Source organism: Astatotilapia calliptera, chromosome 14 (assembly GCF_964374335.1).
Source record: "Astatotilapia calliptera chromosome 14, fAstCal68.1, whole genome shotgun sequence".
Lineage (NCBI taxonomy): Eukaryota > Metazoa > Chordata > Actinopteri > Cichliformes > Cichlidae > Astatotilapia > Astatotilapia calliptera.
The window spans coordinates 16,038,669-16,060,660 of NC_137435.1; the positions used below are offsets into that span (position 1 = coordinate 16,038,669).

Genomic DNA, 21,992 nt, shown 5'->3' on the forward strand with positions numbered 1-21,992 from the left:
CGAGTGAGTTTCTATTGCCTGGAGAAGCTGTAAAACAAAATGGAAACCAGATTGACATATGATAAGAAATGAATATTACTGCAAATCAAATAGATTCACTCACTTTAATAAGCTATAAGTGTACTGGTAAACACTTCTCATTTCTAATCATTACGCTTTGGCACATAACACCAGTACCTCAGATAGACACAGATTTTAAGGAAGAGAGAAAACACCTGGACAATCTTCCATGTGTGACATTTCCTTAAAAAGACTTTTACATTTGTTCTATAAGCAACAGAGGACAAAGACATGAAGAGGTTTTGATCAGTAACATAAAACAAAGCATAAATAAGGCCATTTGAAACACAGTCCAAGAGTGAGTGTTGTGAGCACAATGAGGACAGTTTTTTTTTTTTGTGCTTTACCTTGTGTTTTAACTTGATGGCCTTCGAGTATGTACGATCAAAATGCATCTGAAGGTACTTTGTATACTTCACAAAAACAATTGGTAAGGGTGCTACAGGCGGTAATCATAACCAGGTTTATTTCAGAGTTTACTCAAGTGTGAATCTTATTAACATTTAAATAATTTCCTCTGGGACTAATAAAGTATTCTGATTCTTATGTTCTCTGTGAAATTTTACATGCTGTGTTTACATTAAACTGCAGCAATTAAAGACTTGAAAATATGTTTGGGGGGGGGGGGGGGGGTTGTTTTTTTTGATGCAATATAAAATCCATCTCAGGTTTCAGACTTGAGTAACAAGTTTCACCTAATAACTGGAATAAACTCATAGTTTTTAGATTCACGCTTAGATTTTTTTTAAACATCCAGTTTATATACAGTAGAGCTCAGGCTGAGCAATCAGTGAGCAATCACTGGTCACTAGAGAAAAAAATGCATTCTCCATCACCAACCAATGAAAAGTTGAATTTCAGTGATTTAGCGGTTGCTCGAAGTCATATTTTTGGGTTGCCAGTGGGTCGCTGGTCGGTCTGTAGGCATGTGTGACTGGAGCTTTAAGTAAATTCAAATTGCTCAGTGAAGAAAATAGTAAAATTGAGCCTCATCAAATTTTAAATGCGAAAGCTCTTTTAGTCCAGTGGTTCAAAAACATGCATGATACATTCAAGCGCACAAATTTAATGTTTAACAAGAACAATCGTGTCACAGAAAAATTAATGGAAATTACATTTTATCTTTGCTCTGAAAGCTAAAATCTGGACTGTTGCACATCCTACGTCCAAACAAAAATAACGAATTTAACTTTTAAAGAAAAAAGAAGAATATCAACCCTTGCACACTTTGGCACAAAAATTTCAGGCACGGTTTGTCTATGAGGAAATTTTTAACTGCAAAGTACGACGAAAAAGAGTAGGAAACATATCTGGTGAGATGGGATCTACTGTTTCTTCCTCTTCTGCCAAAATCCTTGTGAGTCAGACATTAAATTTGCCAGCGAGCAAGAATCTTAAATGACAGGAAGAAAAAGCACCTCGGGTTTAACTCACTTATACAAAGTTAGTAACACAATGCCGCTTTTTATCTTAGTGTCAAAGTGTGGCTGGGTGATTTTTTCCTACCAGCAACTCAGTCTTTAAACCAAAAAAGAAATGCAAAGACTACAGATAACTATAAACAGCTATATACAATAATCTTTGTACACAATGACATTTACTAAACATGAGAACAAAAATAAAGTACAATTACAGGAAGCGCTATGAATTGAACAGAAGTGTTTGTAGTAAGGAACAAACAACAGAAACCTTCATTTTGCTGCAAAAAAGAAAAAAATCCCCAACCTTATGAAATGCCTGTTGGTACGAGAACCCAAAAGTCTGTCAAGTTACTGAGAGAGTGCTTTAGGATCATGCCTTCCAGAGAAGCACAGGCAAAACAATTCTAATTTGCCACACTAAAATGACGCACCATCTTGGTGAGCGGATAAAGGTGCGAGGTTGGGGCAGAAAACTGCAGTCCTACTGTACGCGCCAGACGTCTGCTTTATATTTTTATTTACGATTGAGTTCATGTTTGTTTTATAATTCATAGATTCATTACATAAGTCATCTTTTCAGGATTAATAAATGTGAAAATATATGTGTTTACATAAAGTAATTTTAAGTCACTGTTTTGGGATTGGAACCTAAAAGGGGGTACCTCTCACTTTAAGTATGTAAGTGCAATAGTAGCATGAAACCCTGTGTGAGAGGGAAGGGGAGGAGCATGGACAGAGAGGTTAGGAGTCTCACGGTTTTCTGACCGTGTGCACAGCTAGTTCTGGATAACTGCTATTTTTTGGAACTTTCATGCTTTTTTAGGAAGGAGTTCATTGTTACATATTCAGTTTGTAATAAATAAACAGTCTTCAAATCATAATGCAACTGGAAGCATTTCTTTTGGAAACCAGGAACACGCGTCAGCCATAGACTCTCCTTTTTTGAAATTCGTTTATTGGAAATTACCCTACACCTACATCTCGTCTAAACCGTAGTCGTCCTCAGGGAAATCCCCCACAGTCACACTCAGGGGCTTCACAAACGCACCGTATTTGCTCTCGCACTCAAAGTACTGCTTCCCTTCGACACTACAGAGATACAATAAACAAGGCAGAGTCAGAAATCAGGACCAGCGTCACTGAAACTTTGAATTATTTAAAAACAAAGCCAGAAAAAGGCCCTCTTACGTTCCATTGTGTTTGCCCAGTGGTTCATCGTACTTCACACCCACCCAGTAGCCCGGCTTGAAATCTGTTGTTCCTGCAAGAAATGCAACACTTATTGAGCTCTAGCAGGGCATATTAGGAAAACTTTGACTTCACAATAATGATATTATATGAAAAAAGAAGTGCAAACCCCCACCAAAGCAGCTCACTCTGGGAAGTATTTACTTTTAAGGAACTAGTATTTTATTTTCCTAGAAGTTTGTAGTGCAGTAAAAATAACACATTTTGTCAAACATGACATACTATTTTAAGTCTGCATACGGTACTTGCTATAGTTTGACAATACACACCAGACTTGTCATAGTTATAAGCCTTCTTGTCAATTATCAACCAACAAAGTTGATGATCATTAAGTTAACCTTGAAGACCTTGGCAGATGTCAGTTTTAATGGACCCCCCTCTACACCACTACGAAGTTTTAGAAGAATTCATTCAAAACTTTTTAAGCCATCGTACAGACAGAAAGAATGGCACGCATGGAAATGCTAACAACAACATAACCTCTTTGGGGACCTTATTGAAGTTAACAAACTACCTAAACTGAATCACTTTTATTTGCTATGTTTTTGGAGGGTGACACTTGGCATTAGTACTCAGGTAAAGCTGCTTTCAAACTAAACTAGAACATGTTCACCTCACAGGAAATGTAATTAGATTTTCTAGGCAGACTTAAAACCTGCTAATAAAATAGATTAAACAAAACAGTAGGGTTAGGTTAATTGGAAACAATAAATTGCCCATAGGTGTGAATGTGGGAGTCAATGTGTTAGCCCTGCGACAGACTGGCGACCTGTCCAGCATGTACCCTGCCTCTCGCCATAAGACAGCTGGGATAGGCTCCAGAGCCCCCCACGACCCTGAAAAGTATAAGCGGAATCGGATGGATGGATGGATGGATGGATGGATGGATGGACAAAACACGCAGAATCCAAACGTGATATTTAGCGTACTAAAAAAAAAGTTTGTCCTCCACTGACATCACAGATTTGGGAATGGGCCTTAGATAAATGACAGCAAAGTCTGCTCTGCAGGACAGAAAATCCTCAGCAGCACAGGGTTTACACTAATGTCCTACACAAAGTAAACCAGCTCAGCTTTATCCACACTTACCAACATACATGACTGTGCCAAGCTTCGTGGGCTGACCGGGGACCTGCACTTTGCAGCGGCTGCCAACAGCAATGGCATCGGCAGCAGCCTTCTGCTCCTCTTCCCGTGCAGCATTCTCCGCCTTCTTCTTGGCCATTTCTTCCTCATTGTAGCGACCCACACGTTGCTTCTTCATAAATGACCTGGCTGTGTCTGAAGGAAAGACACAGTTTGTGATAAATGCAAAGCTCTTCAAAACAGACTGAAGTCTATTCATCTTCATTCTCATGAAGTAAGTCATCCACATTGGAACCAGCTATCAATAGTTAGCTTAAAAAACATAAACAGAACAAGTGCAGAATGCAACTAACGATCATGGACATACTTCCCATTCAGCTGACTTATTTTTTTATTTATTTAAATAAAAAATACTGTACCTGTTCTCTTATCATAAGCATCATCTGGGAGCTCAAATTTCTCCACTTTGGAAACATCAGTGAACTCGCCCATCTGCCCGCCACTTCTATCAACAACCTGTAAGAGAAACAACGTGAAAGACAAGCAATTATTAAGTCACGCTGTTGTGACTTAGTAACAGCCTATAAAAGCCACCAGAACTTTAGCTTTTAGCAACTTAGATATGATCTTTTGTTTACTGTTGTTAGTGTGGTAATTGTAACATTATTGTTGTTTAACAATAAATCAGTTTTACACTTACTGGACAATTTAAGTGAGTGCTAGTGTATTTAAATGGAAAGGATTATTACCTTTTCAATCATTAAAACACTATCTGCACAGCAGAGTTCTTATTTTTGGACATCAAAGTTTCTGGATGCATGCAGAGTGAATAGATTTGGGATTCAGACACTTAACTAAAAACCCCATTCAATGCCAGAGAGGGATGCTCTATCCCAATATATTCAACTGTGTTGTTAAACCAGAATCATGTAATGCCAGTGTTACTATGCTGAAATGTAAACCAGTTTAGTCTAGTCGTAGGAATTAAAGGATTTTTGTCTAAAATAAAAAATATAGAAAAATCCCACCCTTGCAGTGCTTTCTTAATTTGTTGCATATTTGTTACATTTACACGTTTATCAACAAATTATATTAGACAAAGATAACCCAAGTATATACGAATGGCTTTTAAATGATGTCCACATTAAACACGTTGCTTAGTGCACTGGCTAGAGTCTTGGTCCTTGTGAAGCTCTCCCAAGTTCTTCCATCAACTACTCAAAATTAAATATTCCAATATGAGATTTCTGATTGCAACAAGCTACAAGCCATTATCAACAAACTTATAATAATAAAATAAAATAAATGCAGCAAAACGTTTCTCTTTACATGTAATGATAATAGATGTTTAATTTTTGAAATAATTTACAGAAGCAATTAACTTTTCCATGATATTCTAATTTTTTTGATACATCAGTACATGAGTTTCAGATGACTGGATTATGCTTAATTTATTGTACTGCAGTTGAATCTCCTTTCTGAGGTATTTCCCTACAAGAGTCCACAGAGAGAAGTTTGCAAACATGCTCCCGTGCAGTCCCCCCAAACTCCCAACTGCACAGTGCTTGACGTGGATGACACTGCACATCAGTTCAATGGTGACTTGTTGACAAATGGGCATGAATAGGGAAGGAACTAATATTGGAGTTCATCGGGGACAGGAGATGCATGCAAAGAGTATCTGGATTGGATACTTTTCATTGTTTTTAAAAACTTGGTTTCCCTTCTACTTTGTGTATGTTGCAACACTCTTCTCTGTGGCTGGCTAACAGACCAGCAGCAGCACAATCGAGACTGGCCTACAGACTAGTTGTACTTTTGACACTGACCCATTAACAATAGATAGACAGTCCAGAGCTCCCCACACACTACCACAGCTGAATCTCCATTAAAGAATCAGACACTAATCCATTACGTGACCTCATATACATGCTTAAAAACAAAGTGGTATAATTCTGACTGAGGTTAGAAGTTGTGTAGTGAACACATTATTGTTCTAAAATTTTATATAAATCCTCTCAGAGTAAACATTTAAAGCTGATCATTCAGCCAGCATATGTCATTATGTCTCTCTCTGTGAAAGTAACTTTGACAGATAGCACGTTCAATTCAAGTGAAATAAACTAAAAACCTGTCTCAACCTGTATTTACTCCAACATCACAGTGATCTGAGCCACAGTATTACAAGAAGCTCCCAACAGAGCTGGGACATACGTGTATTCTGCAGTCGTCATCCACAGGATACGATCCTAGCAGAGCTTCATTCTCATTCATTTTTTGCAGGAACTTGTCAGATATGCTGAATAACTCCAGGTCCATGCAGGAGGCCGGTGCACCCATAATCATCTCCAACTTTCCCTGAATGCAACGTTGCAAATAGTTCATGTAACACAAAAGAGGTGACGTTATCAATTGAATGTGTCATTTCAATATCAACAGATATGTTAACAAAGAGAAAACCCAACAACAGACCCATCCTTGAGGGTTTTAGTGGTGCGCTGTATGCTGTCTCACCTTCAGTTCTGCTATACTGATCCCTCTGTTGAACCTGCGCTGCACCTCGAAGGAGGAGAGGGTGCTTGTTAAGCGCACATTCACCGTGGGATTGGTTATTACTGTCACTCCGCTGTCCATTTTCCTGTCTCCTTGGACTCGGGTATTAATCAAACACTGAAAACAGGAATAAAAAATAACGTGACCCATTCAGCCAACGGGACTGAAGCTCATACGCCATCTCATAGCTGCAAACAAATTTAAGTCAATAGTCAAACAACCACAAAGACTTCCAAAAAACTGCTCCTTTTCCACCGATAGTAGCTACTTAAGCCCTTCTCTGATATTAATCCTGTCTGAAGTTAAATTTTACATATATGCTTGGTCTCTCGTGTTTATTCGTCATATTAGCTGTGATCGTATAATTTTAAATAACCATTTTTTAGCTGTGTAGTTTAGAGTAGCTAGCTACGTTAGCCACTGGGCGGCTAGCAGAGTCACGTTGGACTCACTCGGGACCCTGAGACAGACGGCAAGGTTGCCATAGTTACTTACAGATTATGTATATTTTCCTCGATGGTGCTGAAAAGGCCTTTGATCTTTGTATCTACAATTAACCGGAAGTATTCATGACTACTTGATTATAATAGCAGTGAAAATGGTGCATGTAGCCTAGATCTGTGGGTTTGCCAGAAAATTATAACCTCAATTCCTGCTACGCCCAACTCTGGAAGGTTCCACCCGCCTCCAAACTGGAACACGGCCAATCACAACGTAGGAAGGAGAAATTTTAACCAATAGCTTTACGATACGAAGAAACAGACCCTCAAGACCCGCCTATTGACCGCTAGATTGGCACAAATGGTGGCCAATCATTCGTCAGGAGTAAATGCGACCGTAGAAATAACCACATAGTGGCGCTGAAGTCCAAAATAAACTATGTAGAAGACTAAGCTGGAAACTTTCTCTTTATTATGGATTTGTTTTAAAATATATATTTAAGACAGAGTATTCGTAGAGTTTGATTATAAGCACTACGCTCTATTATACAATTTTTACCCTATTGCTATTTCATACTTGGTCGACTAACAAAGAAATCTCCCCTGATAAAACCCAGATATGTGGTGAGTAAATTAAAGCACAGACAGAAAACAGAAGTGTCAAAAAAGCTGAGAACCTCAAGAAAACATAAGGGGGGGGGGGGGGGGGGGATGACACAAGCCTACAGCACCACAGTGAGGATTTACATGCCTGTGGTTGTTAATGGAGATGCAGCATGGTCTCATTCATAGCTCATTTGCAAGTCATATTATAAAATACGCTGGGCTTCTTTCTCTGTTTGACACATCTTTGAGCTTGGGTACAAGACCTGTAAATACGCAACCTTTCAGCTTCAATAACTGAAATAGTGTGTCACATACAGCGTAGCAGTCTAAATGGGTCTTTGTTCTGTCAGTTTAATAAGATATCTTTTGTAAAAACTCAGAACACATGAAACATGTTTGTGTGTGCCTACACGCATGCGTTTGTACTGAGAGAACACATGAAACATGTAGTGTAACCGGTGTGATTCTGCGTTGTGTCGGATAAAAAAGGTAAAAGAAAGAAAGACCTCCAAGTAAATAATTTGCCCACTCCAGCTCCTCTCCCACAGGGGATTGAAGATGGAGATTGAAAATGTGACGTCATTCAGGGGTAAAACCGCAAAGGATTCTGGGAACTCGTGGCAGGAGGTACTACCGCACGCAGGTAGAAAAGGGTGCGGCATTTATTTTTACATTAAACATAAAGTATGCATTTACACGTAACATATTTGACATAAGATAAAACAAAAACAACAACATGAAATCCGACATACCTGATAAAAAAGGTAAAAGAATACAAACAGTGGGGAAGAGAGTTAGCTCAACCCACCACAACGTCCAAGCTAGCAAGGAGTATATATTCATGCTAGCATTTATGGCGCCTAAAACACATTTATGATACACACATACTACACACTTATAACATCTAACAAAAACAGGCTTAATAATGACAATAATTGAACTAAAATCGCAATCAGAAACATCCAGGTGGCTAAATATGCATTATATGTGTGGGTTTTTTTTTTTGTCTCTTTTTTTTAAAAATTATTATTATTCTTATTTTACTTTTGTAATAATAATGCTTATAAAGTTGTGAATGATGAATTTCGGCTTCAATGAAGGGGATTAAATAAAAGTATTGAATTAACTGTTTAGGAATTATAGCCATTTTTATACATAATGCTCAGGTGAAGCCTCTAACAATCTGGACCTGATTTAAAGTGTCGAATTCTTTTTTTTTTTCTTTTTTTTTTGCCTGTCCCGTTTGGCTCTTTTGCCATCAGAATTGTTGTCTAAAGGCAAAGAAAGATGCCCAACGGATTTACTTTACCAAATTGACCATCCCAGCCTTGCCGTAATGGTCCATTTGATTCACCTTTTATTGTTTATTTTATTTTCACTTACTGAATACGGGACAGACTTGACTGGGGGAAAGAAGGGGAGAAAGAAAGAGGGAAAGAGAAACAGCTGAGAAGAGGGACGGGGGAGAAGGGCAAAAAACAAAAACCAACAGAATGAGCAGAAAAAAAAAAAAGAAATAAAAAATGCATATATCGATCACCTGGGTCACCTGCTGAGAAAGAAAAAAGAAAACAAGCAGAAGAGAACAAGAGTAATAGAATAAACAACATCACAATGATATATGGGAATATGACAGTAAATACTAAATATTAAACATTATTGTGCAGCACATAAGATCAACAGAACACAGTGTGCTTTGAGGTAGGAGCCAAAAAGGGTGTAGTTTGTGGGTGTGATCACCCGTGTGTACACCTGTGAGCATGGACGCGCTTGTTTTTTTAAAAGGTTCCTTTATGTAATGATCTGCTAGAGGGTGTGGGGGGGCCACAGCCCCGTCCTCCAGGGCATGAAGCAGGTATGGAGGAGATCAAAACTCCAGACATCCAGAGGCCCCCAGAACACAAGAGACCATGTGTGTTTTAAAGTGTTGGAAAGAAATGACACCCACCTCTCCCACAGGGGAATTGTAGAAAAGGGGAGAGACAAAGGGGTACACTGTATTTATAGGATTGCACCAAAGAAGAAGAAGAAAAGAATGAGGAGGGGCTCTAACTGACAATGAACATAACTACAGGCTTGGAGGTCCTAAAAGTCAGGTATAAAAGGAACGGTTTGGGGGTTTAGAACACATTTTGGGTAATTATAACAATGTGATTTATGACCCTGTTACAGTTGCACTTAAACACGTTTGTGTGTGCCTACACGCATGTGTTTATACTGGGAGTATTTGCATTAGGCAACCACCTCAGGCACACAGAAAAGTGATGACAACATGTTCAGCCTGAACAAACAGGGAAACATGGCCATACACGATGCACAACACACATAAAACACATGCAACCAGCATTGCCCTTGAATAAAAGCATCACTAAAGGCTGGCCAAGAATGACTTCTAACAGGTAATCTGTTATTAATCAGAATAATCACATATATTTAGCAGATTATAGCAGGTTCATTTACACAGATATTATTATTATATATTTTTATTTTACAGCAGCCTACATAGCTATTATTTGTTGCACTTCAACTATGATAATAAATATTGTTTACAGTGTAGCTTCAGCAATAATATTGAATGTAATTCAAAATGATAAGAAAGGGACAGTTTAGTGTTTTGTTTGTTTGTTTGTATTTTTTTTTGGACATTATTGGAGGTTATACATGAAAATATGGCATTCTTAACTCCAAAATACTAAACCATTGAATAGGTGCTGAACAACATAAATGTTAAACTATTGTGTAGCACGCGCGCACACACACACACACACACACACACACACACACACACACACACACACACACACACACACACCTTCATACACCAAGTGACTTTTTGCACAATATTCAGTCTTTTGCACATTTCTATTGCAGTGTTGTGTCTGCATCGTTCTGTTCTGTCTGGTGTGGTACTGTCTTTTTTTGTTTTGTTGCAATTTTTGCGCATTGCACTTTATGTAGTCCTGTGTTGATTGTCTGTTATATGCTATATGTAGCACTGTGGTCTTGGAGGACCGTTGTCTCGTTTTACTGTGTACTGTACACATGGTTGAAATGACAATAAAGCCACTTGACTTGACTTGACTAAATGAGAACTTCGGGACTCAAAGTACATTTATAAAGTATTTACTATTACAAGGCAGTAAGAAAAAAAAATGTAGTATTAAACATTTTACATATACATTTGTGAGTGTTTAAATTCTCACTTACAGTTTGACATTGTATATATTTACAAGGAGAGGCCTGCAATTCAGAATCCAAAGGGGCCACACGAGAAACTGGGACTGTTGTGGAGGGTTGCTTATTCGTGTGGCCCCCTTCAACAGTCCCAGTTTCGCCCCTGCTTTAAAGTTTCATTTTTCCAAATTAAATACTCAAGCTATGGGGGATGTGTTTTTTGGGGGGGTTTCCAAAATAAAAGCTCTATGTGAGATTTCTTCTCCAAAATAAAAGCCTAATTTACCTCCTAGAAATTTACCGGGATGTCTTAAAAATGTCAGATATCCAAAAGCAAAGCTTTCTAATTACCTTTGCTTCATTAAAAAATAAATTATGTAAATGCTCCGTATCAGTCTTTGCATCGGATTATTTGATAATCAGAAGCAACCGCTCTTGCTTTCCCTCCGATGTCTGTGCGGCTTGAAGAACAAAGGGGCGTGGCCGCCGTTGTTCATCGAGCACGCTCGCGGTTTGGAGGATGGGAGAGAGGACGGCGCTGCAGAGGGAGGGAGCGAGGAGGAGGAGGAGGAGGAACTACGGGTGGAAAAAAAAGTTAAAGTGAAAATGGCTTCCTTGTCTTTGGAGTCCACAGAACAATCTGAGAACAGCACAGGGGAGCCAGCGGGGTCGGAGACCAAAGAAGAGAAAGATCCGCTCCAAATTTCGGAACAACTGCTCCAAAGTTTCCAAAAGTCGGCGCTGAGTTTTTCCACTGACCAGGTCTCATGTCTGTGCGAGGCCCTTCTGCAGGCGGGCAATGTGGATCGCCTGTGGAGATTTCTCTCCACTATACCTCCTTCGTCCGAGCTGCTACGTGGCAACGAGACCCTGCTAAAGGCCCAGGCACTGGTGGCTTTCCACCGGGAGGAATTCAAGGAGCTGTACGCCATCCTGGAAAGCCACAACTTCCACCCGTCTAACCACGGGTTCCTGCAGGACCTGTACCTCAAAGCCCGCTACAAGGAGGCGGAGAGGTCCCGGGGCCGTAGCCTGGGCGCAGTGGACAAGTACCGGCTCAGAAAGAAGTTCCCCCTACCCAAAACCATCTGGGACGGAGAAGAGACCGTGTACTGCTTCAAAGAGAAGTCCCGCAATGCCCTGAAAGAGTGCTACAAGAGCAACAGGTATCCCACTCCGGACGAGAAGAAAAACCTGGCCAAAATCACCGGGCTATCCCTCACGCAGGTCAGCAACTGGTTCAAGAACCGCAGGCAGAGGGACAGGACCCCGTCCGGGACCCACAGCAAAAGGCAAGACCCGCAACACTGGAAACACAATCCAGCTGTCGCCTTTATCTCTGTTTGCGCTCTAAGTTTGGTAGCAAGCAAGGAGTCACAGCCTGAGCGGCAGCAGCTGCTGTTTTTAGCTGTCCTGTGTTTATCTGAACGAAGCTTTTTTTCTTTACTTTGTCTTTTATAGCGAGGGCTTATCAGAAAAGTCACTGAAAGAAGCACATAAAAGCTTACCAATTAAAAAGCGCGCAGACCTACAGAGGGCTGCCTGCAGGAGTGCACAAATCAGTGTGGCAAAACTCAGAAATGGCACGAAGTAGGAAGACAAACAGGAGGTGACTTCTGACAGCAGTGAGGCCACACATGTCTGACACCAAGAGCATGTTGCTTTGTTATGAAATGTGAGATCTAGGCGCCCACTGTGGCTCAAGTTTCCTGAAACCCTGCACCGCATCCTGCAGAGCCACAGGGTGACAAAGGTTAGGGGAGGAAAAGAGCGTAAACTAAGGCAAAGGTGGGAGTGTGGGGGGAGGCTGAAATCACAGTTTTAAAATGAAGATTTCTGCAAGCAGTGGGAGGGGAAGTTTGTGAAAAGATAAGAAAGATAAGTTTGCTGTGCTGTATCAAACCCCACGGTCTGGCAGACTGGGGCCACCAGGATGCTTTATTTTCACACATTAACCACATATCACCAAATGTATCCAAGTGATAAGAACATATTCCAGCTTATTTAGAAGTTTCATTATCAATTCATCTTAGTTTCAGTTACATTTCCACAGAGTTTTTGCTCATTTTAGTTTAGTTTCTTTAGAAAAGATTCGGTTAGATTCTGTTTTAAAACTGGGACACGCAACTCATCGTGTCTGATTAATGTCAGTCTTAAAAAAACAAAGCCTCAGAACCTCCTGATGCATGTTGTGCTGACAAACTTGACCAAAGTGACAAAGACTAAAACTTAAAAATTAGGATTAATGTCAGTAGGTAGGTAGGTGATCATACAGCAACTTTGAGCCCCACTTTTTGTAATAATCCTGATGTTGCATTTATAAAGGTTTTTAGAGTCCGTAACTGACTACTGTATTATAAAGTCTCTAAAACAGCACCAATAAGTATTTTTGCCTTAATTCACAGGAACAAAGATCACCAGTAAACATTAGTGTAAATGAGCCTGTTAGCAAATATTTAACCTGCATTCCCTCAGTTGAAACGACAAAGTCGCTGTACAGTGCAGTCAAATCAAACGTGCAGCTACCTGCTGTGGCGACCCTTTGTTAATAAGGGATCAGCTGAAAGTAGCTTCTTCTAAAGGAGGCATGCCAGAAACTGTTGGAGAACGTCGGCATTAGAAGAACGCTTTGATTATGTTAGGATTTCCGGACGGATACAAAATGATTTCTGCACCTTAAAGTGGAGGCTACTCTCCCTTTAAAATCAAACATCCTGCTGAGGCAAACTTTAAAACTTGCAGGCATCCTAGTTTTGAATTAGAAATATTTAACATATTTAAGAGTGACAGTATATTGCTGATTGGATGTGCTTTTGGAAAGTGGTTTGCTTTGTTTTTTTGTTTTTTTTTAGTATTCTAGTAATATTGAATCTTAAATAATGCATTTATATCACATTTAAAGTTTCACATGATGGTAATGGAAACAGCAGAGTGCAGTTAGAAGAAAAGGGAGTGTTACTTGGTACGATGAAGGTTGCTTGCTCAGTCTAATAGATTTGAATCCTGTAATATTATATACACAGAGCTTAAATTAGATTTTTTTTACCATCTGCATGGTGTCATTGTCCCGTCTTGTTCACAAATGGGTCGACTCTATCTTTTATTCCTCGAGCCATCAAACGTCTGAACATGAGCAACACACAGCCTGCTCAGTTCGTGTGGCCAAAGTCATCCCTACGATACAGGAAGAGTGAAAGAGTGTTTAACGTGTGCTTGTCTTATGTTGATGGGATTGTTTTATTTGAGGTGTCTGCAAATGTCAGGTGACTTCCCCGTGGGGACAAATACATCTATTTATCTATTTATAGTTGTAATGAATAGTTGATTAGTCTCTAGCGGCCTGGCCCTGGAGGATGGATGAGATTCATCCTAAGTCCCTTAATAGCCGGTTTATACTCGCCATTGGCACCACAACAAATTGCAGCACGCGCCAAAAGTGACATCACAACTGCCACGTCCTGGTGTCGTTTCTGCTTGTCGGGCACCTCTGAACTGTGTTCAGTGACGTACTGGTGCAGGAGCTCAGAAACTCCCACATTACAGAGAGGGAGATGCTCCAGCAGCTGAGACAGATGAAACTTTCTGAAGAAGACTTTGGGATTTCTCTCTTTCCTGTTTCGACTTCTTTTACACTCCTACCCCGGTGCTGATGTGGAGGCCCCTCTTCTATTTTTAAAAGTAGGCTTGAAACTTTCCTTGTTGATGAAGCATATAGTTAGGGCTGGCTCAGGTGATTGTGAATCCTCCCTTAGTTGCACTGCAATAATCTTGGGCTGCACTGAGCGTTTCTTCTTCACTCTGCATTTAATTACTGGTTATTTTTAATCTTTGGCTGTTTCCATAGTGTGTCTTCTGTCCTGTCTTCTCTCACCACAATCAGTTGTGGCAGATGGCCGTCACTCCCTGAGCCTGATTCTGCCGGAGGTTTCTTCCTGTTAAAAGGGAGTTTTTCCTTCCCACTGTCACCAAGTGCTCATAGAGGATTGTCTGATTCTTGGGGTTTTCTCTCTATTGTTGTAGCAGGTCACCTGCTAATCGGAAGGTTGGTGGTTCACTCCTCGTCTACTCCCGTCTGCATGCCAAATATCCTTGGGCAAGATATTAACCCCAAGTTGCTCTCAGATGCATCCATCGCAGTATGAATGTGTGTGAAGTTGGATAGAAACAACTTTAAAAAAAACAGCGCTTAAGTAGAAGAGTGCTATGAGAACCAGTCCATTATGGGGCAGCAGTGAATTAGATTCTGGATATTGTGGGTTATCCTGATGTGCACACCTGTCCTCTTGGGTGGTGGACCGTGGATTCAAAATTCAGGGGGAATCACACTCCTTGCCTCTGGTGCTGGAGAGGAGTGTTTGCCTCTTTATCTGGCTGCTTAGTTAATTATTTACCTAGTTAGTTTAACAGAAAATTAACCAACAGCAAGTCTGATTATTGATTAATAATTTGAGCTCTTTCCAAACAGACACATATTCACTGACTTTAAATTCTGTTGTAAAAGAGTTGAGGCTTTTTCCTCTTTTTGGTTAGACTGAAAATCATGGGCTGAATTTTATAAAAATAATGAATATATAATTATTAGCTGCAGTCTTACAAGTAGCTACTTTTTGAATCAAACATTTTTCAGTCTTAAGGTTTTGTTTTATTTGTGAGTTGATCTAATTGTGTATTTTCGTTCATTTCTTGTAACATTAAAAACTCATTTGTCTGTGTGTGCTTCTGTCCTTTTATATTTGACCATTTCAGTGAGTCCGATGGGAACCACAGCACTGAGGATGAGGCGAGTGCGATGGACGACACTCCCGACAAACCAGACGAGGCTGCCGGCTCCACAGCTTCCATCATCTCTGTCTCTGCGGTCCCGTCCAGCACTGGAGGCCAGCTCATCCTCAACGGGTCCAGCGGCTTCCTCACCGCCTCTCTGCTCAATGGCAACTCCCTGATCTCCAGCAGTGGTGCTGGTGTTATAATTAATGGGATAAATTTAGGTGATTGCCAGACCGTCACACTGAGTCCTGTTGGAACCAGCTCTCCTTTAATACTGAACGGGGCTCAAGTAATAACCAAATCTGGGGTTGGTGTGCAGCAGCCACAGCAAGCTGTTTCTGGGGTGGAGCAGGAAGTTTCAGAAATGGAGGCCAAGCCGAGCGGCGTTCCAGCAGTTGTTCTTAACACTAACGTCACGCCTGTCTCGAACCCCATCATTTCTCTTCCCCTGCAAACCAAGACCGAGAGTGACAGTGCAATGGGCTTCATCAGTGTTTCCGAATCAGAGGGCAGCAGCCAGACGGTATCATCCTCTTCTTCCTCTTCCTCACCAACCAGCCTCTCTTCACTAGTTTTAACACAAAACCACCAACGCCAGGACTCCCTCCCCCTCCCAGCATCTCTGTCATCTGCAGGCATGCTTGTCTCCAGTTCTGCAGGGGAGCAAGGGGAGTATAGCATCTCTGCTACTGCTCCCTCTACCAGCCTCAACCCTCCTAGCTCTGTGATTTCAACCAGCAACTGCACCCCTCAGGTTTTCTCTCTGCCCCAGGTTGTGCCTTCCATCCAGGGTATACCAGTATCTCACCTGGTTCAGCACTCTTCGGGAGCCCAGGTATCCCAGTGCCCTCAGCTGGTCCCAGTATCCCCCCTCACCTCACCAGCGCCTCAATTTCAAAGCCCCCAGACTCTGAACACAGGAAACAGACTGGCACAGCAGCAACAGGAAGCCTCGGCAGCTATGTCTGAAGGTGCCACAACCATAGTTTCCATCTCACCGCTCAACAACAGTCAGCTCCCCCAGCACGTGATGCAACAACTGGGGGAGCAGACCACAAACTGTACACCCAGCAAAATCCAGACACCGCAGGTTATTTCCATCTCTTCCCCAACACAAGTCGTCCCAGTCCCCCAGGCCAAAGGTGGCACACCGGCACAGCTCGTCCCACTCTCTGTGCCCCAGCTGGTACCAGTCTCCTCCATCCAAACTTCCTCCACCATCTCTTTCCCACAGGTGGTACCTGCAAGTCCTTCTATCTCCATCCCTTCTGCCCGTCTACCATTACAGATCCTCACTTCAGCTCCTGCAGCTGGAGGGGTCCCACAGGCTCCTCTCAGGTTAAACCAGCTGAGGCCCATTCAGAGCGTAGCTCCTCCAGCCAGCACGGCCCCTACGGTGCAGCTCCTAAACTCCGGCATCATTCAGCTACCCTCTACCCCTCCAGGTACTCTCAATTCATTAAATATTTAAAAAATGTAGCACCCAGAACTAAGAGAAAATTAACTGATTATTGATTAATAATTATATATACCGTATTTCCCGGACTACAAAGCGCACCTGAATATTAGCCGCACAAGCTAAAATCAGGGGAAAATCCTGTTTTGTACATACATTAGCCGCACCTGACCAACAGCCGCAGGTGTTTCAATATTGACTTATCATATGTAAGAGAATATGCACAAAGCGAATTGTCAGGAAAGAGATGGCTGTTTGGAGACACACACCTTTTATTAATATTTTGAAAATCAAGTTATGGGTACATATTTGCACATGTGCTGTGCTTCATAAATGAGTAACAAATGTAGTACATAACAGTAACCTACAGCACACCAGAAAAATAGATTCAGACTACCTTTTAGGCTCAGGTGCAGTGACACGGCTTTAACAAGAAGAAAAGTCAGTCATTCACCACCATCTTCCTGCGCACTAAAACCACCAAACTCCTCTTCTCCAGTGTCGGAAACGAACAGGCTCAGGATGGCTTCGTCATCCACTCTCAGCTTCTTTCCTTCGTTGTCACTTTCAAAACCAAAGATAATCCTCATTGTCATTGTCAGTCGAACACCCTCTGAAGGGCCGTGGCGGTGTCCTCCTCTTCATCATGCAGCAGTCCAGCCCTTCGAAATCCGTTGGTGATCGTGGATGTTTGCACACTTTTCCACGCTGTCAGAATCCACCGGTAGAGTTGAGCACAACTTGCTTTTCGCAAGTTTATCGCCGCTCGTCATCCACGACTCCCGCTGAACGTGTAGCGCTACTTTGAAGTTTGTTTTTCGCGCTACTTGTACGGCACTATGTTGCCTGGCGGATGGACATGTGACCAACATACCACTCTTGAACCCCGATCCTTCCGCCAGGCAACGTAGTGCCGTACAACAGCGGAACAAACAAAACAAATCGTCTTACAATATCACAAAAATCATGGACAATCTATAGAAAAGCCGCACCTGACTAAAAGCCGCAGGGTTCAAAGCTTGTCCGGCTTATAGCCCGACAATTACGGTACATATATCTATGTGTGTGTATTTGTTACTGCTTCCAGCTTCTCAGACATGACTTCTTTTTCATATTCACATGAACTGATTGTATTTACAGTCAGAAAAGGTGAAATTTTTGAAGTTACTGTTAGTCAGAAAGAGTGCGCAAAGACATTTGAATGTTTTAGGACTCAGAAAAATCTTTTTAATTATTGATTAATAGATCATCATTGATTGTTTATGTGGTGCAGAAAGAAAAAACAATGACAGACATGTTTTTTGGGGGTTTTGTCTTGCAAATAATCAACAACATGTCACACAAGTCAAAGACGAGCAGACATTGACATTTTTTGCTTAATCAGAATTGGTTATGATTAATATTTTGCTACCCACCTACCCTTGGAAAAACCCAGAAACTATTCAAATTGTCATCAAACTACGTCTTTATTATATACTGAGGTATCAAAGCTTATCATTGGGTGTACTGGGGAGGTCCTCAAATGTCGTCTCTATAGGGGGAAAAGTTGAATCTATTTGATTCTGATTGGCATCCATTCATAAATAAAAGTTTGAACAGCAGGTTGCCGTGTGCCTGAGATGACCGCATGAGGGAATATCCATTCTAAATAACATCATCCAAAGCCAACACTATGAAAAGTTATCTGAAGCCTGTGGTTCTGCTCAGATCCTCTGACCTCATTATGTGCAACACTGGACATGTTTAATATAAGCATCTACCCGCAAGTTAGTATGTACCTGGGAAAATTTGAGGAATATTTATCAGTACAGTGTTTGTTTTTTTTCCATTGATAGCACTACAAAACCAAACATAAAAGAAAATAATGCTTTCAGAAACATGTTCTGTTTCTGTATGATATTATATATATATATGCCATTCTGTAAAACACTCATTAAAAGTATTGATCTATAACTTGGATTGCTGCATGCACTTATAAGATATAGCCCCATTGCTTTTTATATCAGCTGAATCTGGTTATATTGTTTAGATTGTTGCCAGTTTATCATTTATCATTCATATTCATAGGTAACCTTCTCCTCGGTGGTAGCCCCTACCTGAGTGTCCAGCAAGGCAAGCTGATTCTGACCATCCCAGCAGGCATTCAGCTCACCAGTTTGCCCCTGAAACCAGTCCCTGACGCTTCCACCATCTCTACAAACGGAGTGATCCCCATTCTTAACCCTTCTACCTTTCCCGTAGTCTCACAGCCTTCAACACCAACGCCCAGCAGCCTCGCCGCATCATCTCCCCTGAACTTCATCAGCTCATCTCCACCATACTGTGCTCAAGAGACTCCCATCCAAACCAGCCAAGTGCACGCAATCCCCTCCCCTCACCCGCTGGACCCAACGGCCACCCCGACAACGCAGAATGCTCTGACTCCAGAAAGCATGCTCACGCTCAGCCCCATGTACACTGGAGTGACACCAAATAGCCAAATGCCCCAGCCAGTGTGGAGCCCAGTGCCCCTCTCCACTTCAGCCAGTTTAACTCTGTTTGACGTCCGCACCAAGGGGGACCTACCTGTGGACCCAGCCTTGTTGGGTCTACCTGGTGGGGAGTCGCTGCTCCTGGGCAGCCCCTCTCCAGAGCAGGATGTGGAAGCCAGCTCGCCACTTGGGAATCCAGAGGAAATCGATGGAGAATCAAAAATCCTTACTCAGCTTCAGTCTGTCCCTGTGGATGACGAGCTGGGCTTATAGTTTTTAAAACTGGTTCAACACCACAGATCTGTTTGTCTTGTTTGGATGACTTGAAACATTTTTATCCCACATCTTGCATCATATAAGATCACCATATTTTTTTTATAACCTACAGCAGCAATTCTCACTCAGTAGACCAGATGCCATTGTGGTGCTAGCTGGAAATTTAACAGCTCTCTTTATTATGAATGGGATTATTCACCTGCTGGTTCAATTACTCCTCTCAGTTTGGATTAAGATTTTTTTATTTTATTTTTTACTAAAATCAGTATGTGCCTTACTTTTTTTTTTTTTTTTTTTTTTATAAAAAGATCAGATCCGCACAGATGATTTAAGGATTAATCTGCTTGACTCACAAGTCTTGATGTTAGACCAAGACTTGTGAGTCATGGGGTCAGGGGTCATGGATCCTTCTTGTGGTTTTGTGGACTAACTCAGCTCTACTACGTCTGGGTTTCTTATATAGATCCACAACAGTGATACACTGTTCAAAAGGGAAAAATCTTTAAATGGTTCCCTCCCTGTCCTGAATTCAGCCTGAATATATTCTGCCAACACTCCAGCAATATCCCTTCATCCATCATCTCCCACTCATCCTGGACCAGGTCATAGTAGAAGGTAGCCTAAGCAGCTATCAACTTCAGTTCTTCCAGGAGGAAACCAAGACATTCCCAAGCCAGCAACAACAGCACACTGTTTCCAGTGATCAATCGTGGAGTCGTCCTGGTCGGATCCCTGAACCACTTCAGCTGGTTCTTTTTAAAGCAGAAGGGCAGCGGCTCTCCTCTGAGCTCCTTCTCACTTTGTCTCCAACTTTGAAGAATCTGACTTGCATCTCATGGTCTTATTCTTCCAGTTACCACCCCAAGTATCCCTAATATTTAATTCCTCACAGTGTAGAGTAGGAGTGTACAGAACAGTCGGACTCACCTCTCTTCAAAACAACTGGATCATCTGCCTAACTGCTCGCGCCACACCAGTCCACCATATTTTCACCATCCACCAGTCCTCTTCCACACTTTCGTCAGGATAATTTAACTCCTACATGTGTAACAGGTTCACCTAACAAATAAACGATCCTCGATTCTGGGTGGAGACCCAAATCCCTTTCGGGGTTGCGTCAGGAAGAGCATCCAGCATAAAAAATCTTCCCAATCCCTAGTGAATAAGGGAGTAGCTACTTGTAGCAACAACACAAACTCACCCTAAACCCACAGTGGAGACTTTTGTTTTTAACTTAGAGGTTCGGATTCTCATCCCACCCTGCAGGATGTCACCCTCCGAACTTCTGACCACCGAACATTGACACCACCAGTTCTGTCAGTTAAGTCTATGAACACAGTCGGTGATTAAGGGCAAGCATGGCTGAATCTGTTGCCCAGTTGCAACGAGTTTGACCAGGAATATAGCGAATATTATAATCTACACAAACATTAGATCATAGCTGAAAGGGCTATATGACAGTATTTTATTACCACACGTTAGTAGTGTTGTTTTTATCATTGAACTGTCTGCAGTTTCCAGGATTCAGCACTGCCTGACCTTTGTTTAAAAAAACAAACAAACCTATATATAGAACAGGAGGAAATAAAAGGGTTTATACTCTATGCAATGCATGTTTAGTTCTTCATAAGACACTATGTCGCACAGTGGCTGAGTGTAATTTTTTTAAAGCCAGTACTCTTGGGAGATAAAAAGAAGCTGTGCTGAGCTTTTAAAAGGAAGCACAGCAGAGCATTACACTAAAACATGTTGCGATGTTTCCTGTTAACATCTCAGCATGTTAATACTTATAAGTGCCTTATTTTAAAGCTCACACGTTTGATGTTATTGATGTTCTGACTAAAACATGCTATATATATATTTGCTATGTACTCAACCAAATACCTGGATTCACTTCATATGGATTCTTTTGTGTCTACGTTTATGAATGAGTTTGTTCAGTGATACACAAACGTGTCTTTTCTTTTTTTGGTTGTGTGGTCATAGCTCAGTTGTGTTTTTTATTTTGTTGTTGTTGTATATTTTGCACATTTCATTCACATATTGTTTACGCTGCGCTGCCACGGTGTTATGACAGCGGTCGGACTCATTTCACAGTCTCTTAGTAAGAGTGACACAGAAAGATAAGGAGCCAAGAAGATTAATCAGGAAGTTGTGGTTCGTGTTTTTGAGATATTGTTAAATTTTTGAGTACAGCTCGATCAAAGCTGTGTGACCTTTCTGTTGTCATAACACAGGTAAGCGGTCAAACCTTTGGCCAATTATGGTACAAAAAAAATCAGAAAAACACGTATAGTTACATTAATGTGTGTGTGTTTGTTGGTCTCATTTAATCTATTTAAGGCATGCATCAATCAGTTAGTAGTTTTCAAAACAGTCCTCGAGGAGAAGCTGTGGATAGGAAATGTTCATTATCAATTCACGCTGTAACGTG

General features: G+C 41.3%; 2 protein-coding genes across 3 annotated transcripts; one reads left to right on the plus strand and one right to left on the minus strand.

Moving 5' to 3' along the window:
• Positions 1 to 90: 90 nt before the first annotated feature.
• Positions 91 to 7,081, minus strand: tbcb (tubulin folding cofactor B). 2 transcript variants are annotated; one of them, XM_026192078.2, is made up of 7 exons: positions 6,864 to 7,081; positions 6,330 to 6,485; positions 6,030 to 6,173; positions 4,235 to 4,331; positions 3,819 to 4,010; positions 2,670 to 2,742; positions 91 to 2,570 (listed from the first exon to the last, which is right to left on the minus strand). In XM_026192078.2, the coding sequence occupies exons 2-7, from the start codon at positions 6,447 to 6,449 to the stop codon at positions 2,456 to 2,458; spliced, it is 741 nt and encodes a 246-aa protein (XP_026047863.1). In that variant the 5' UTR covers positions 6,450 to 6,485; positions 6,864 to 7,081; the 3' UTR covers positions 91 to 2,455. The 2 variants fall into 2 exon arrangements, with proteins under 2 accessions (XP_026047863.1, XP_026047864.1); XM_026192079.2 differs by having other exon boundaries at positions 7,013 to 7,032.
• A 3,449-nt stretch (positions 7,082 to 10,530) lies between these two features.
• six5 (SIX homeobox 5) lies at positions 10,531 to 20,230 on the plus strand. Its single transcript, XM_026193331.2, has 3 exons — positions 10,531 to 11,880; positions 15,335 to 16,800; positions 18,879 to 20,230. The coding sequence occupies exons 1-3, from the start codon at positions 10,970 to 10,972 to the stop codon at positions 19,553 to 19,555; spliced, it is 3,054 nt and encodes a 1,017-aa protein (XP_026049116.2). The 5' UTR covers positions 10,531 to 10,969; the 3' UTR covers positions 19,556 to 20,230.
• Positions 20,231 to 21,992: the final 1,762 nt, after the last annotated feature.